General features: G+C 40.7%; 1 protein-coding gene across 1 annotated transcript in view; it reads left to right on the top strand.

Annotated features, from left to right (window-relative positions):
- micu1 (mitochondrial calcium uptake 1) overlaps positions 1–19,593 on the top strand; it is a 109,897-nt gene that overhangs the window by 38,410 nt on the left and 51,894 nt on the right. The window contains exon 5 of the mRNA XM_062995030.1: positions 10,161–10,204. Coding sequence (XP_062851100.1) covers positions 10,161–10,204 — 44 coding nt within the window. The remainder of the gene's footprint in view (positions 1–10,160; positions 10,205–19,593) is intronic.

Below are 19,593 nucleotides of genomic sequence, written 5' to 3'. Positions count from 1 at the left end.
CACTGACAAAATGACACTGACACAATGAAAAGTAGTCTGTGTGCAGCTTATATAACAGTGTAAATTTATTCATCCCTCAAAATAACTCAATATACAGCCATTAATGTCTAAACCACCGGCAACAAAAGTGAGTACACCCCTAAGTGAAAGTTCCTGAAGTGTCAATATTTTGTGTGGCCACCATTATTTCCCAGAACTGCCTTAACTCTCCTGGGCATGGAGTTTACCAGAGCTTTACAGGTTGCCACTGGAATGCTTTTCCACTCCTCCATGACGACATCACGGAGCTGGCGGATATTCGAGACTTTGCGCTCCTCCACCTTCCGCTTGAGGATGCCCCAAAGATGTTCTATTGGGTTTAGGTCTGGAGACATGCTTGGCCAGTCCATCACCTTTACCCTCAGCCTCTTCAATAAAGCAGTGGTCGTCTTAGAGGTGTGTTTGGGGTCATTATCATGCTGGAACACTGCCCTGCGACCCACTTTCTGGAGGGAGGGGATCATGCTCTGCTTCAGTATTTCACAGTACATATTGGAGTTCATGTGTCCCTCAATGAAATGTAACTCCCCAACACCTGCTGCACTCATGCAGCCCCAGACCATGGCATTCCCACCACCATGCTTGACTGTAGGCATGACACACTTATCTTTGTACTCCTCACCTGATTGCTGCCACACATGCTGGAGACCATCTGAACCAAACAAATTAATCTTGGTCTCATCAGACCATAGGACATGGTTCCAGTAATCCATGTCCTTTGTTGACATGTCTTCAGCAAACCGTTTGCGGGCTTTCTTGTGTAGAGACTTCAGAAGAGGCTTCCTTCTGGGGTGACAGCCATGCAGACCAATTTGATGTAGTGTGCGGCGTATGGTCTGAGCACTGACAGGCTGACCCCCCACCTTTTCAATCTCTGCAGCAATGCTGACAGCACTCCTGCACCTATCTTTCAAAGACAGCAGTTGGATGTGACGCTGAGCACGTGCACTCAGCTTCTTTGGACGACCAACGCGAGGTCTGTTCTGAGTGGACCCTGCTCTTTTAAAACGCTGGATGATCTTGGCCACTGTGCTGCAGCTCAGTTTCAGGGTGTTGGCAATCTTCTTGTAGCCTTGGCCATCTTCATGTAGAGCAACAATTCGTCTTTTAAGATCCTCAGAGAGTTCTTTGCCATGAGGTGCCATGTTGGAACTTTCAGTGACCAGTATGAGAGAGTGTGAGAGCTGTACTACTAAATTGAACACACCTGCTCCCTATGCACACCTGAGACCTAGTAACACTAACAAGTCACATGACATTTTGGAGGGAAAATGACAAGCAGTGCTCAATTTGGACATTTAGGGGTGTAGTCTCTTAGGGGTGTACTCACTTTTGTTGCCGGTGGTTTAGACATTAATGGCTGTATATTGAGTTATTTTGAGGGAAGAATAAATTTACACTGTTATATAAGCTGCACACAGACTACTTTTCATTGTGTCAACGTGTCATTTTGTCAGTGTTGTCCCATGAAAAGATATACTTAAATATCTGCAGAAATGTGAGGGGTGTACTCACTTTTGTGATACACTGTATATATGTACTGTATATACAGTGTATCACAAAAGTGAGTACACCCCTCACATTTCTGCTGATATTTAAGTATATCTTTTCATGGGACAACACTGACAAAATGACACGTTGACACAATGAAAAGTAGTCTGTGTGCAGACTCAAAATAACTCAATATACAGCCATTAATGTCTAAACCACCGGCAACAAAAGTGAGTACACCCCTAAGAGACTACACCCCTAAATGTCCAAATTGAGCACTGCTTGTCATTTTCCCTCCAAAATGTCATGTGACTCGTTAGTGTTACTAGGTCTCAGATGTTCATAGGGAGCAGGTGTGTTCAATTTAGTAGTACAGCTCTCACACTCTCTCATACTGGTCACTGAAAGTTCCAACATGGCACCTCATGGCAAAGAACTCTCTGAGGATCTTAAAAGACGAATTGTTGCGCTACATGAAGATGGCCAAGGCTACAAGAAGATTGCCAACACCCTGAAACTGAGCTGCAGCACAGTGGCCATGATCATCCAGCGTTTTAAAAGAGCAGGGTCCACTCAGAACAGACCTCGCGTTGGTCATCCAAAGAAGCTGAGTGCACGTGCTCAGCGTCACATCCAACTGCTGTCTTTGAAAGATAGGCACAGGAGTGCTGTCAGCATTGCTGCAGAGATTGAAAAGGTGGGGGGTCAGCCTGTCAGGGCTCAGACCATACGCCGCACACTACATCAAATTGGTCTGCATGGCTGTCACCCCAGAAGGAAGCCTCTTCTGAAGTCTCTACACAAGAAAGCCCGCAAACGGTTTGCTGAAGACATGTCAACAAAGGACATGGATTACTGAAACCATGTCCTATGGTCTGATGAGACCAAGATTAATTTGTTTGGTTCAGATGGTCTCAAGCATGTGTGGCGGCAATCAGGTGAGGAGTATAAAGATAAGTGTGTCATGCCTACAGTCAAGCATGGTGGTGGGAATGCCATGGTCTGGGGCTGCATGAGTGCAGCAGGTGTTGAGGAGTTACATTTCATTGAGGGACACATGAACTCCAATATGTACTGTGAAATACTGAAGCAAAGCATGATCCCCTCCCTCCGGAAACTGGGTCGCAGGGCAGTGTTCCAGCATGATAACGACCCCAAACACACCTCTAAGACGACCACTGCTTTATTGAAGAGGCTGAGGGTAAAGGTGATGGACTGGCCAAGCATGTCTCCAGACCTAAACCCAATAGAACATCTTTGGGGCATCCTCAAGCGGAAGGTGGAGGAGCGCAAAGTCTCGAATATCCGCCAGCTCCGTGATGTCGTCATGGAGGAGTGGAAAAGCATTCCAGTGGCAACCTGTGAAGCTCTGGTAAACTCCATGCCCAGGAGAGTTAAGGCAGTTCTGGGAAATAATGGTGGCCACACAAAATATTGACACTTCAGGAACTTTCACTAAGGGGTGTACTCACTTTTGTTGCCGGTGGTTTAGACATTAATGGCTGTATATTGAGTTATTTTGAGGGAAGAATAAATTTACACTGTTATATAAGCTGCACACAGACTACTTTTCATTGTGTCAAAGTGTCATTTTGTCAGTGTTGTCCCATGAAAAGATATACTTAAATATCAGCAGAAATGTGAGGGGTGTACTCACTTTTGTGATACACTGTATATACTGTATATGTATATATATATATACAGTGTATCACAAAAGTGAGTACACCCCTCACATTTCTGCAGATATTTAAGTATATCTTTTCATGGGACAACACTGACAAAATGACACTTTGACACAATGAAAAGTAGTCTGTGTGCAGCTTATATAACAGTGTAAATTTATTCTTTCCTCAAAATAACTCAATATACAGCCATTAATGTCTAAACCACCGGCAACAAAAGTGAGTACACCCCTAAGAGACTACACCCCTAAATGTCCAAATTGAGCACTGCTTGTCATTTTCCCTCCAAAATGTCATGTGATTTGTTAGTCTTACTAGGTCTCAGGTGTGCATAGGGAGCAGGTGTGTTCAATTTAGTAGTACAGCTCTCACACTCTCTCATACTGGTCACTGAAAGTTCCAACATGGCACCTCATGGCAAAGAACTCTCTGAGGATCTTAAAAGACGAATTGTTGTGCTACATGAAGATGGCCAAGGCTACAAGAAGATTGCCAACACCCTGAAACTGAGCTGCAGCACAGTGGCCAAAATCATCCAGCGTTTTAAAAGAGCAGGGTCCACTCAGAACAGACTCGCGTTGGTCGTCCAAAGAAGCTGAGTGCACGTGCTCAGCGTCACATCCAACTGTTGTCTTTGAAAGCTAGGCGCAGGAGTGCTGTCAGCATTGCTGCAGAGATTGAAAAGGTGGGGGGTCAGCCTGTCAGTGCTCAGACCATACGCCGCACACTACATCAAATTGGTCTGCATGGCTGTCACCCCAGAAGGAAGCCTCTTCTGAAGTCTCTACACAAGAAAGCCCGCAAACAGTTTGCTGAAGACATGTCAACAAAGGACATGGATTACTGGAACCATGTCCTATGGTCTGATGAGACCAAGATTCATTTGTTTGGTTCAGATGGTCTCAAGCATGTGTGGCGGCAATCAGGTGAGGAGTACAAAGATAAGTGTGTCATGCCTACAGTCAAGCATGGTGGTGGGAATGCCATGGTCTGGGGCTGCATGAGTGCAGCAGGTGTTGGGGAGTTACATTTCATTGAGGGACACATGAACAATATGTACTGTGAAATACTGAAGCAGAGCATGATCCCCTCCCTCCGGAAACTGGGTCGCAGGGCAGTGTTCCAGCATGATAATGACCCCAAACACACCTCTAAGACAACCACTGCTTTATTGAAGAGGCTGAGGGTAAAGGTGATGGACTGGCCAAGCATGTCTCCAGACCTAAACCCAATAGAACATCTTTGGGGCATCCTCAAGCGGAAGGTGGAGGAGCGCAAAGTCTCGAATATCCGCCAGCTCCGTGATGTCGTCATGGAGGAGTGGAAAAGCATTCCAGTGGCAACCTGTGAAGCTCTGGTAAACTCCATGCCCAGGAGAGTTAAGGCAGTTCTGGGAAATAATGGTGGCCACACAAAATATTGACACTTCAGGAACTTTCACTAAGGGGTGTACTCACTTTTGTTGCCGGTGGTTTAGACATTAATGGCTGTATATTGAGTTATTTTGAGGAAAGAATAAATTTACACTGTTATATAAGCTGCACACAGACTACTTTTCATTGTGTCAAAGTATCATTTTGTCAGTGTTGTCCCATGAAAAGATATACTTAAATATCTGCAGAAATGTGAGGGGTGTACTCACTTTTGTGATACACTGTATACTGTATATATATATATATATATATATATATATAAATGTGTGTATATATATACACAGCGAACATTCGGACAGCTGACTGTGTTTTTCCGGTGTTTTCTTTATATTTTGTAAAATTCTATATTAAAATGTCCCCAAAGAAGGTGCAGAGAAAGCGTAGTGGTGAGAAAATGAAAAAGATCTATTACTATTTGTTGTTGTATAATTACTCCTGCCAGTAGCTGTCACTGTGTATCAGACAGAGGGGACAGTGAGTAAGAGAGAAGAAGGAAGTCGGCTGAGTAAATTATTCTTTCTTTCGTGCAATTACACCTACATAATACAACACTATTGAAATAAAGAAGAAAATAATAGAGAAATATGAGTTATTTTTGTTTCTGATAGATACATTTTATAAAAAAAGAAGGAAATGTATTATGGTGTATGGTACAGCACACGTACTGTACTGAAATGTGATGTGTGTTGTTTTATGTACAGTACTATTGTGTATTGTTGTTTATTATTGTTTATTACAGGAATGTCTATTCTATAATTTAAGATTTAAGGGAAAATATACTTGTATTTATAACAAAAAAAGACCATTTAAGACATTAGAAAGGTTAGGTAAGGGGGTGGTTTGGGAGGTCTGGCACGGATTAATTCTTTATGAACATTTTTTGACTTAAGAACAGCCCTTCGGAACCAATTGAATTCGTAAGACAAGGGTCTACTGTATGTACATTATTGCCATTTTATGAGCTACTGCATAGACAAACTTTGTGTATGAAGCCTTCTACAGCATTAAAAGACTGGACGCAAGACAGGAATTCCCCAACTATGGTGCAAGTTCATCTCAGATTCTCAGCCTTAGACATAGCCAATCAGGTCTGTGTAGATGCCTGACTGGCTGGTAGCACCCGGATTCAAACCTAGATCTGAGCTGTGGGTAATAGACTTCTGCACCATCACCAGGTTGATTATAGTGATTGGGAAACATAAAACGTACAGTATTTTCCTAAGTTATTAGTCTGCAGATAAAGGATAAGATAAAGAAATGTAGGTGTAGCTTGCTGTATTATCATTCAAGCTTCTGTTTAAAGTACATTCCTTTCACATGAAGTACAGAACAATCTGCCAAAACAAGAAATGTAAACAAGCAATCCATTAGTGGCTGGTCTGCCTACAGAACTGCTCCATAATTTATTTGCAAAAGCAAAATTTATATTGAGCTCCTCATTTTTGCAAGGCGTTGCCAGTCTTTTATGTGCCAGCAGATTATTCATGGCTTACCAGTAGAGTCTTTGACCTGACCTTATTGATCAATCATCTGCTGTAGGCAGAGGATAAAAAGACATGCTGAATAAGAGATGTGACTTTTACAGTCAGGCAAATAGGAAAAGCTTTTGGGTTTGTGGTCAGAAGCAAAAGTCAGTTTTCCAATTCAGGTGGATGTCGTTATCACTTTTCAAAATCAGCCCTGTTTTTACATATTTCAGGGTTATTACATAGCTGTCATTAGTAGGGCTAGTTGTAGCCTAGCAGTTAAGGTACTGGACTAGTAAGCAGAAGCTTGCTGGTTTAAACCCCACCACTGCTAGGTTGCCACTGTTGTGCCCCTAACCCTCAATTGCTTAGATCAGTGTTTCTCAACCTTTTTTCAGTCACTGCACCCTTTAAAAGTATTCAAAATCTCAAGTCACCCCAGTCTAAAATGTATTAAAACCTACACTCTGCATCCCTCGGACTGCTAACACACAAAAACACTACAGGGATGAGACGTACTTTGGTTGCATTGCATTCAGTTTCAGAAAAATCCTCTCTTGTGCAGAGATGTGCCTGTGTTTGTTTCTGCTTTAAAACATATGCGTCATTTAAAACATAAGAGCCGTTTAATAGAATCGGATCGTTCGCGAACGACTCATCACTTTAGGCAATGCACGCAACCCGCGTTGACGTTGTAGCGTGGGGAAAGGGGGGTGTGAGACAAATTTGGATGTTTGTGGCGGCTAATGGGCTACATTTTCATGATACGTTGACTTTTTTGTACTTTAAATTTATTTCATTTTCAATATCAGTAACGGCAGAATATTTTTGACGGCACCCCTGACGAAGCCAGACGCGGCACCCCGGTTGAGAAAGGCTGGCTTAGACTGTATAATGTAAGCTTTTTTTGGATGAAAGCGTCTGCTAAATGCTGAAAATGTAAATTAGTGTAATTATTAGAGATGATCATAGATAATTTGCACATTTTGTTAGGTCCATGTTTTGTTTACGTGGCAACAAATAGAGTGTACATTGGAGTGAATGTGTTCTAATTCATTTTAATTCTTATTACTGATGGGACGGCAAGGTGGCTCAGTGGGTAGCACTGTTGCCTCACAGCAAGAAGGTCATGGGTTTGATTCCCAGATGGATGGTCCTTTCTGTGTTGGGTTTGTGTGTTCTCCGCGTGTCCGTGTGGGTTTTCTCTGGGTGCTCCAGTAACTTGACATGCAGTCTGAACTGCACCCTAGGTATAAGTGTGTGTGTGTGAGTGTGTTTGCCCTGTGATGGATTGGCGACCTGTCCAGGTTTTTTCCTGCCCTTCCACCCAGTGACTGGACCCACTGCAACCCTGAATAGGATAAAGTGGTGGTAAAATATGAATGAATGACATTTAATTCATTAACACACAATGCTAGAATACATTTACACATAATAGGAAATTAGAATTAGACAATTAATTAAACAACAAAACTGTTCTGTAAAGGTTTTGTACACAACTTGTCAAATTCCTACACTGAAATAAGTTTACATATTATATACAGAGTACCAGTGATCTTATACGATGTAGTGATGAAGAGCTACACTACTGGTGACAGCAGAGCCGGAGTTTGAATCCCAGGCTCGGCTTACAAATACAGAAGGTGTAAGCAGAACATAAACCTGGCCATTGGGGAGGGACACATATCAGTGCAACATAAGTGACTGTTCCAAACCTGGATTGAAATAAGGAGTGTTGTGTCAGGAACGGCATCTGGTGTAAAAACTGGGCCAAAGCAGACATGCGGACCAGAAAGATCCTCTGTAGCGACTCCTAAATACAGGAGCAGCCACAAGGAAAAACAGAAAAACGAATTCTACCTCTATAGCGAACATGCTTCTGCAGGTTTCATTGCACAATTGTTATTAGAAAACTGTAAATCATAGACCTGTAATAAAAACTGAAGGGAGTGGATTTTATTCAATAGGCTTTGTTCAGTGGTGCAGTAAAGCTCAGTGTTGCAGAATGCTAATTATTTGTGGACGGGATATTGCTGAATTTCCCAGCCCTAGTCAGTAGTAACTGTGTTTGTTATGTATTTTAAAGAGTAATAAGCTTCACCATGTAGTTTTATACCATGTCTGTTTTATGTCAAAACTGTAAGTAGTTTTCCAGTTTAAACGATTGCTCACCCAGCAGATTTAGATTTCTAGATTTAAACATTTAGGTGTTTACATTTACATTTTTGGCATTACAGCTTTATCCAAAGCGACTTACAGTGCTATACAGTCTGAGTAATTAAGGGTTAAGGGCCCTGCTCAAGGGTCCAACAGCAGCAACCTGGCGAGTTTGAATCTCGGCAGAGCCACCAACTTGGTCAGGCGTCCACACAAACAAAAAATTGGCCGTGTTTGAGGGAGGGAAGGTCGGACTGGGTCTTTTTCTGCCGCCGCTGCAATATGTGATCTCTGGGACTGATCTGGGTGCCTGCGTGAGTGGGGTGGTGGTGATGGGGGTCCGCACAGAGCTTAGTGCTTTATATTAGGGATGTCCAGATCACGTTTTTTTTGTTCCCGATCCCGATTATTAATTTTTATCCCGATCCGATACCGAGTCTCAAACCGCTACTTGTATTTTCTAGATATTGTCTAGATAAGAACTAGATAATACTGTTCACACAGTGCACACTTCAAGTACATTACAGTTATTCAAATTAATCCAATAAACATGTTTAACAACTGAATAGCTCTGCAGTGCTGTAGGAAAAAATGCTGCAGCCAAGCTATTGCTTAATGTTGTGTATTTTTACAAAATCAATCAAAATGAGTGAGATAATTGCAGTTTTACTTTAAACTTTACATTCGAAGAAAAAAAATCTGTTTAATGCAGTGATACACTAAAAATTAATAGAAATCTGTGTAGCAGCTTAACTTGAATATAAGAAAAAAAGTTACTTAAAAGCATTACAGTAAAACCTGAATACCAAAATAAAATGCAAAGGCTCTTTTGTTATGAAGGAAAGCCAGTTTTTAAAGTGCTTGTATTGTGACTGGTTTGATGGACGTTTGTACACGAAGTGAGTGTGTTTTGACCCTTTGGGGCTTCCATAGTGCATGGAATAGCTTGACTCTAGCTGTCCGCTATTCGGTACTGTAACAGAAGAAGTTAATAAAGTGTTCTGCTCCCGACAATTTGTGAATATACCGTGTATTTATTTCTTTATTAAACGAGTGCACCAATACGTTGTTTTGTAAACCGGAGTGATCCTTGACTCGCACCATATAAACCGTAAAATTCTACAGTAATGAACGCAGCTCTGCTCCCACCGCCTCGTGAAACGCTCACATTGCAGACATTACACTTCACTGTTGGACTTGTTTCACTTTCCAATTAAGTATTTCCACACAGCGGACATGCTGATGTAAAACAAAAGATCGGGATTAGGATCGGGTTTAGTAAAGCCGATTCCGATCAGTTAGAAAATGCCTTAATCGGACATCCCTACTTTATATCCATACATGATATGGTTCTGTGTAGAAACCCCACACTAGCAGGTGATAAGAAACATCCCCTAAACTGGATACCTGTCAGAGGGGGTGTGTGATCATTCGGCTCTGTTCATTGGGCATTGTGCTAGAGGCAGTGGATTTACAATTGGAACTGGAAATGACTTAATTAAAAAATTATAGGGGAAAATACAGAAAGAAAAAGAACATGAAGATGATATGTTTATACACTTGACATTGAAAGTAAAACCGTGATCATACTTCCGTTGTGCTTAAAACTGTCTGACATCATGCATGTCATAATGTTAGCTGAAATGGTCATGTATGATACATGTATACGGTATTGGAGAATAGTTATAGGCTGTTCAGATTTATGATCAAATCCACACCAGGAAATTACACAGTTATTATTAAATCATGAATATAAACTAATTGCTGAGACTGTCAGAGAGAAACCGTGCAGCCTACAGACAATATGAATGGCGATATGTATAATTTAAGGATCATTAACATTTTCTCTCCCTCCCTCTCTCTCACTCCCTCTCTCTCTCTCTCTCTCTCAGGCTTGGGTCTGGATCAGTACGTAGTGAAGCGCTATGATGGAAAGGTAAGCAGGAGATTGTGAGTGGAAGCTAAGAGCTTACATAGCTGTTGTTTAGCCCTGCAGGATAATGCCAGAGGACGTGCCTTTCAAAAGCTGCTTCTTATAAAAGCCATTCTTTTTCCAGAAGAACAAGATTCCTGTGGAACGTGAATCCCTTAAGACTCCCTATCGCTTTCTCTTTGCTTTGTTAGCGAGTCAACACAAAAAGTAGCTACCTTCATGCATTCTTTGATTTCTGTGTTACTATGATAGAAAACAAACACCTAGAAGTTGGTGGCAGTGCATTTTTCTGTTTATCATCCTCTCTCATGATTTATACCTGTTTACACCAGAGAAATGAATGATCTGTGACTGGTTTCAGGACTTGCCACAGATTTTTTTTTTTTACTCTGACTTTACATGTCAATACCATTTCATTCTATTTATTTTAAACCAATCCAGTGTTTGGCTCAGTGTCTTTGAGGCTGTCTCCTAACCTTTTTCATATCTATACTTCTCTGTGATTAGATCCCTGACTTGTTTAAAATTTATTTGGACTTTAAAGAGATCTATGGATAGTCTCTACCTTACCTAACAAGTATATGGTCTGTATATGGTCTGCTTTTTTCCCTCATGTTGCTTTACCATTCTATGATTTTTGCTTATCCACCACAAAAGTATATGTGCTTCCACTTAGAAATCTGTCCCAGATTGCACTCACACTTTATACTGGTAGCTGAGTAAGTAAAAGTGCATGTATGAAAGTGTCACATCGTTTGCACAGGCTTATGTTTAGAGCCCTCACTAAATACACAGGAAGATTTGCTTAACACTCTACTGCATGATGTTGCCATATGGCAACATACCATTTCTTTGCAACTTTCTGATATTTAAAAATAACTTAAACCTTGATTTGCCTTTACATGAAAGGTGGGGCATTGTTTTAACCAGTTATGTACTTGGATGGCATCGCTTGACAAAAACCCCAAAATCTTACTCTTTCCCACACTTCTGATGAGTTTGAGTCCCCTGCAGAAGGGCTCCTCAAACTGCAAAAATATTTGAAAAATACTCCTCAAAAATACTTACATAATCTGTGGTAAGTTATGGTCTGTTTTTATCTTGCAAATCTAGTTTAAATAGAATTATTGTCCAAAAAATTAGGTATGTTGGCTAAACAATGGAATGGAACCAGTGTATTCTTTAGTTACTGACACCTGAATATTTTTGAACTAATTACACAAGATCTCACACTTATGTATGCTGTACACAGACAGTTTCTGATGGTTTTAAAAAAATTTCCAGTGAACAAAAATAATTAAATCCATAAAGGTTAGTTGTATGATCTATAAAATGTCATGTTTTACATAAAAAATATATGAATATACCATTTCCATTGTTGCACAATGTTACCATATGGCAACATACCAAAAAAAAAAACCTTAAGAAATTTGTTTTTAAAAAACAAAAATTAAATATGTAAATTTAGGTTCATTTTAAGTGATAAAAAACACAAATTTTTTTTCCATGATGGGATAATAATGTGTGCAGTAGAGGGTTAATTTCATGGACCTTGTTTTTCAAAAATCACAAATTTCATAGATTTCTACATACAAGTGCCACATTTTACAGCAGTCATTAAATTACACTCATAAATTAAATGATACTAAAATAAATGGAGGCTACAATACACAGCTCAGAATTGGTTGGGAGTGTTCCAAACTCAGTTACCCGAGTTTTGTTTTTAGCTGCTTTAGACTTCGACATCTTGGACATTTTGACTAACTGACTGCTAAATGAATTTCCGTAAGATTGCTGGGACCACCTCGTAGTGCAAATTAACCAGTAAATATTAAACGTGAGGCACTTCAATGCTACGTGAATAATAAATGTTAAATCGCTAAACACAAACCGTAAATTTTGAATTTCACAACAAATAGCATATTACACTGGAAAAAGCTCATTTCACGGCTCTGAATAAGGTAGGGCCTTACTTATGATGATTTCAGATGGTCAGTAAGGGTGGACCAGAAGTGCATGAAACCTCCGACCATCTCTGATGTGATTGGTTAGTAAAGATAGCTCCTAATGAAGTGCAGTCTATGCATAAGCACACTTAAAGCGGAAACAGCTGATCCAAGCAGCATACTTGCTGCTCTGTACAACCAATTTTTTTGAAAGTGAATGTTTCAGAAATAGACTTACCATTTTCTTCAGTTCTCTTTGAAGTGTTTTGATGCACTGCCGTACTTTTTTGCGTTCCTCTCACAAATAACAGCACATTGTTTAGGTTCAATGCACCTTTAGTCAAGTTTACCTCCTAGACAGAAATTTTTTTGCTAATACTGATCTTAAAAATACGAATATTTACATAAATTATGTGCATTTAAAACACAGCCTCTTCTAACATTGTCATGCCGTTAAGCTTTGTCTTCAGGTCACATAGATTGGCTTATACAGTTCATATAAACTGAATTGGTTTTCTCTCTAATGATTTTTTTTCCACCTACCTTCAAGACAAAATCACCCAACAGTTTCCCCAGACTTTATTTTCCACAGAGTGAGCTAAAAGACAAGCCCCCCCCCTGTTTGTTTAGTATAACCTTTGTTTTTCGTAAGCCCCCTGTATAAATTTTGTAATTCCCCTTCATAAACCCAAACAACTAAATTTAGCTCATTTAGTCATTACATCCATTATACATTGATCAGCCATAACATTAAAACCACCTCCTTGTTTCTACACTCACTGTCCATTTTATCAGCTCCACTTACCATTTAGGAGCACTTTGTAGTTCTACAATTACTGACTGTAGTCCATCTGTTTCTCTGCATGCTTTGTTAGCCCCCTTTCATGCTGTTCTTCAATGGTCAGGACTCTCCCAGGACCACTACAGAGCAGGTATTATTTGGGTGGTGGATCATTCTCAGCACTGCAGTGACACTGACATGATGGTGGTGTGTTAGTGTGTGTTGTGCTGGTATGAGTGGATAAGACACAGCAATGCTGATGGAATTTTTAAACACCTCACTGTCACTGGTGGACTGAAAATAGTCCACAAACCAACAAATATTCAGCCAAAAGCGCCCAGTGGGCAGCATCCTGTGATCATTGATGAAGGTCTAGAAGATGACCAACTCAAACAGCAGCAATAGATGAGCGATCGTCTCTGACTTTATGTCTACAAGGTGGATCAACTAGGTAGGAGTGTCTAATAGAGTGGACAGTGAGTGGACACGGTATTTAAAACTCCAGCAGCGCTGCTGTGTCTGATCCACTCATACCAGCACAACACACACTAACACACCACCACCATGTCATTGTCACTGCAGTGCTGAGAATCATCCACCATTGAAGAACAGAGTAAAAGCAGACTAAAAAGATATGTAGAGATGGACTACAGTCAGTAATTGTAGAACTACAAAGTGCTTCTATATGGTAAGTGGAGCTGATAACATGGACAGTGAGTGTAGAAACAAGGAGGTGGTTTTAATGTTATGGCTGATCAGTGTATTTTTATGTTGTGCCCTAAGCCATGCAAAAACAAGACACAAAAGGTGCCTCTTCATCACTGTTTATTCACTATTCACAGGCGCATTTCTGAGTAAGCATATCACAATGTAACGCACAATAAAAATGTATTCTGCTGTATTCTGCACCTCATTGTTGGGTGTTTAAGCCCTCAAAACAATATCTTAATCTTTCTCTGCTTATTTTGTATTGTTTAGCTAGCGCATTCGCTAAAAAGGTTAACATTCAGGGAGAGTGTGCAGCTTTTTCTAAATCTGCCACAGCTTGGTAATGGCTAAAGTCATTTTAGCTCAAGCCTTCTCTCTTAGAATACTTGCATTGTGAACAAGAGCTGACAATTTGGAATGGATTCTCCAGCTCTTGGGAATATGTATATGATAACACACACCGTCAGCATTTGGTTTATGTAAACGCATCCAACATGCAGAGCTAGAGAAATTTCTCCTGAGTAAAAAGCCAGTGTTATTACCCACTGTACCCTTTACTGTAGGTTGGGGTTTGAAATATCCCAGTTCATTTTTTTAATTCTGGTCTCTGTGCATTGTGGAACTCACGGAATGAAGAGTAATGTGAGGCTTTTCCTTGCTCTGCGCTCTTAAGGCATTAGTGCTGATAGCTGTAAAAGGCATTTAGCTCAGTCTGAGTGCAGATGGAGTAGCTCTTCATGATTTGAACCTTGGACAGAAGACTGGTCTTTGGCCTGGGCTGGTCTGCACAGTGCCACCCACGCTCTATTTGGTTTTCTCCAGAGATACGATAGGAATCATAAATCAAACATTTTCAGGCCTCTTAGTGACCTTTCCCAACAATCTGCTTCTCTTCAGTGTTTTATTCTTTCTTAGCATAATAGCATAGTGTCTCTTGTATCATTGAGACTTCGCCTTTGACAGGTAGGTGCCGTGATAGTCTGCGCCTCTGCTCAAAAACGGCCAAACAGAGAATTTCGAATCTCTATGTCACTGATTTGTTAGGGATTATTATTTACAACAGCTGCTGAGTTTTCTGTGCTCCTATAAACAAAGCAAGTTGGTCTGTATATATTAGACTAAGCCACAGGCATTAAAAAAAGATTACAAAAGTAAATCTTTGATGCACCTTGGTCTTCCAGCAGAACAGTTCCCAAAATGCACATCAGATTTGGCTTTAGACTGGCTAAATCAGGCCAAACTAAAGCTTTGAGAATTGCCCTCTTAATGCCCAGATCTCAACCCTATCAGGTAACTGTACTAAAACGTCAATTCTTTGCCATTAAACCAGTACATTTGTGCAAACTGTTAGACCTCAAAGCTTGCTGATGGCTATTTGAAGCGACTGTTAATTATAAAATAGTAAGACGCATATAACCAAATGTTAGATGTGCAGTATGTGTTTTTTGACTCAACCAATTTCATTATTTTTTAAATCCCACCCACCCGTCCATCACCACTTCTGATTAAAAGTACGTCGTGCACGTGTGTTGCTGCCGCTTGTCACTGGATAATTTATTTTCTACATTTTGTTTTACACCGTCTCCCGTTTTCTAGGTTCCCTGGGTTTGACTTTTCTTTTTGCCTTGCAATAATTTTACACTCAGTTTATGCAAGTTTTGCTCACCTTCCCTCTTTGTGGGTTGCTCTGGGCTCACAAATACAGAAGGCAGTACGTGAACATATTAGTGCACCTGTAGTGTCGGTCCCAAGCCAATAAATGGGAGGGCTGTGCCAGGAAGGGCATCTGGCGGAAAAATGGCATGCCAAATCAAATATGCAGACAAATGATCCACTGTGGTGACCCCTAAATTCAGGAGCAACCAAATGTAATCACTCATTATCTGTCAAAGGCTTTGATCTTTTAATTAGGTCATGGGCATTGTTTTTGGGAAAAATAGAGTAATATAGCATTCAGATAAAGCATTATAAACGTTATTATAAACCAGGAAACACTGAGCGCAAGACAATTCTACCCTGAACGGGGCCCCAATCTATCATAGGGCTTCGACCATTGCCTCTAACCCCACTTTAAAATGGTCAGTCATGCCATTGTTTATGCATTTTGGTCTGACAAACCCCTGTGTGATCAGCCTGAAACAAACTTAACTGGTCAGATATATTCCCTTTCCTTTTTTCACCTGTTTCTTTAGAATACGGTGAATATAAAAAATCTGCACATCTGTTTTAAAATAGCAGATTTGTGTGATATTATAGTAATTTCAGATTTTTTTTACCTTTAATGTGACCTATAATCTGTGCAATTCAATTGCAAGCTGAAATTATGTAGAGGAGAAACAGTATGTGCTTGCATTAGTGTCCACACCTTCATTACACACCCTCATTGCAATTTCGTGGCATTAAATATACCATGGAACCTAGTAGAGATAGTCAACAATAAGGTAATAAAATGTGTCACAACAGTGACGTTACCAAGAAATGGACGTCCCTTCCAAATATATATAAAAAAGATGGCATAGAAAACGGTTCCAGGATGCTGCCAAAATTCAAAATAAAGGAGCTGCATACATTTTTGGCAAATACTGGTTGTGTGCAGTTCATGTGAAAACAGTTCATGTGAAAACAGCTACATTAAAATAAAATGAAGTCAAGTCTGTCAAAAGCAGTTGGGAAAACTGTAGTCTGATGAGGCCAAGGTTGAATTTTTTGGCCATAATTCCAAAAACGATGTGGCAAAAGAACACCATGCAAATAGTAATGCATGATGGTGGCAGCATTGTGTATTGAGGCTTTTATTCCCCAGATCGTACTGGGGCTTTTATCCAAGTGGAGGGAATCATGAACAGTTTCCAGTATCAGTCAATTTTGCCCCAACAGCTTAAGACCTCTGTTAAAAAGCTGAAAATATAGTGGAATTCTACCTTTAGCATAACGACCCAAAGCATACCTTCACGTCAACAAAAGAATGGCAGATAATAGACTGGCAAAAGTTCTGAAATTATTCATCTTGGTATAATTTTTATATATCACAAAACCATTTTAAAAACCATTTTCACAGGGATGTTCATTTTTATTTTAACTGGACTACACCGATCAGCCATAACATTAAAACCACCTCCTTGTTTCTACACTTACTGTCCATTTTGATCAGCTCCACTTACCATATAGAAGCACTTTGTAGTTCTACAATTACTGGCTGTAGTCCTTCTGTTTCTCTACATGCTTTGTTAGCCCCCTTTCATGCTGTTCTTTAATGATCAGGACCACCACAGGACCGCTACAGTGTAGGTATTATTTGGTGGTGTGTTAGTGTGTGTTGTGCTGGTATGAGTGGATCAGACACAGCAGTGCTGCTGGAGTTTTTAAATACTATGTCCACTCACTGTCCACTCTATTAGACACTCCTACCCAGTTGGTCCACCTTGTAGATGTAAAGTCAGAGACGATCGCTCATCTATTGCTGCTGTTTGAGTTGGTCATCTTCTAGACCTTCATCAGTGGTCACAGGACGCTGCCCACGGGGCGCTGTTGGCTGGATATATTTTTGGTTTGTGGACTATGCTCAGTCCAGCAGTGACATGATGTGTGTCTGATCCACTCATACCAGCACAACACACACTAACACACCACCACCATGTCAGTGTCACTGCTGTGCTGAGAATCACCCACCACCCAAATAATACCTACTCTGTGGTGGTCCTGTGGGGGTCCTGATCATTGAAGAACAGCATGAAAGGGGGTAACAAAGCATGCAGAGGAACAGATGGACTACAGTCAGTAATTGTAGAACTACAAAGTGCTTCTATATGGTAAGTGGAGCTGATAAAATGGACAGTGAGTGTAGAAACAATGAGGTGGTTTTAATGTTATGGCTGATCAGTGTATCCGCTTTTATATGTTTAAACTGGACCATTAGACAGTAATGATTTAAATAAATTTTATGGCTGAATCGCCTTTTTCCCCATGATACCACAGTCAGTGCAATCAATATGAGCTGTGTATCTCCTCACGGTTAGGTAAAGGTGAAAGAAAGGTCCCAGACTTTGTTTTTAATGCAAATGACCCATAAAAAGGACATTTAGCTTGACACAGGAACCTTTCTGTGGATTAATATGTCTTTTACTTTGCCCCAGCTTGCTTTCATATGGCACACACCTGAATGTAAATCCCTTTGGCTTTAGCCTTTTTGTTTATTTCACCCATTAGCCCATGCACCTATATAACACATTTCAAAGTACATTAAGAAATACACAATTAGGGGCAAAAAAATCAATGCAGTCATGGTTCAGATACCATTATTCCAACCTTGCGAGTACACCAGCAAAAATCAATTTTCTTACAGGAGCTCAGGTGGGAATTTAGACCTCCCAGTCCCAGCTTATTCGGATTTTGCCTGTATTTGCATCCTCTGTTGTTACTGCCCTCCCAAATTTTCATCATGTTTCTAGTTCACTCTGTTTGTTTTCTGTCACTCTTCTTTTCCTTTGTGTTTAGGGTTTACAAGCTTTTTCTCCACATTATTTTTCACTATACCTCAGTCCTCATTATTTTTCTAAGAGAACTTTGGCTTATACACACAAATACAAACGTTTTCTACCATTCTATGCAGCTTTCTTCATCCCCCTCTTTTCCCCCAATATCTCTCTGTCTGTGTCCCAGTAATAAATAATGAATTTGGCCCGGCTGTGGATAATATGTTGTCGTCTAATGGGCTTTGCTTTATGAATGGCCAACTGTCTAATCCTAAATAACCTTTTTTTACTTAGCAGCAGTTTTACAGCTTTGCAGGTGCTGCACCCGAGATTTAACACAAAATTTAAGCCATTGAGTGCATGCATGTTGGTGTGCGTTGTTATCTGCTTTTTGTTAACTCGTCATGTGTTGACATGTCTTTAACAAACATTTTACTGCTCTATTGTTCCTGATCTGTTTTTATTGTGTAATGTTGTGTTGTTGTACCAGTTGGATATTGTGCTCTCACTGTTCTTTCCCTAAATCTCCACTCATGTAACCAATAAAACCCTTCATTATGTACTTATCCATCCATTCATCAATCCACCCATCCATCCTTGATTCTGACCCTCCTCTTTTTTCATCTGCCCTGTACGCCCCTCCTCTCTGAAGGACTTCTGGCAGGTATGGGGACGATGCTGAGCTGCATGGAAGTGCGCACGAGTCGTGTGTGGGCTTGCATATTTTTGAGATTGAGCACTTTTGCACTGAAAACCTCTCCTCTATCATTCTCTCTCTACCCTTCTCTTGGCTTTATTCTTAATCTCTCTTTCTTTTACTTTTTACAAGTTCCTTGACAGAGTTGTCAGGGATTGGGGTCTTTGAATGGTGCAGCGGTCTTATGTGCTAGCCCAGCACTGCTGAGACTCAAGTTTGTGTCTTAAGGGTGCCAGCGGCCTGAGGGGGTTCTCCACAGACACCATTGGGCATATCTGCGAAAGCAAAGGTCAGATAGGGAGGCAGTATTTTGCCACCACAACAGTCATGGGAACTGTCTGGTTGGGGAACCAGCACATGAAGTAGACATCCGTAGCCCTAATGAAAGTGAATGAAAGCTGCCTGCAGGCGATCACGTGTCAAAGGAATCGTGTGTAAGCCTGTGGCCTCTTCTCAGCCAGCGGGAATTAAGTGTATGTGGTGGAGGTTGCAAATGCAGCTGGGTATTGGACATGACTAAAAATTCTATTTCTGCATTTTTTCACTTTTTCCTCCCAATCTAGTTGTATCCAATTACCTGCTTTTGTATCTCCACCACTGCAGACCCCCAGCCAGTAGAGGCCTTAATTGCAGCAGTAAAAAGGAATCCCTTCGACCATCCCTCCCAACAGACACAGCCAATCATGTCTGTGTAGGCACCCGGCCGGTCCATAGCAAAGCTAAGATTCAAACTTTGATCTCAGCAGTGGTGGGCTAGTGTATAAGATCACTGTACCGTCCGAGAGCCA

The sequence above is a fragment of the Trichomycterus rosablanca genome, chromosome 5, assembly GCF_030014385.1.
Source record: "Trichomycterus rosablanca isolate fTriRos1 chromosome 5, fTriRos1.hap1, whole genome shotgun sequence".
NCBI lineage: Eukaryota > Metazoa > Chordata > Actinopteri > Siluriformes > Trichomycteridae > Trichomycterus > Trichomycterus rosablanca.
This window is presented reverse-complemented; position numbering and strand designations above follow the sequence as displayed.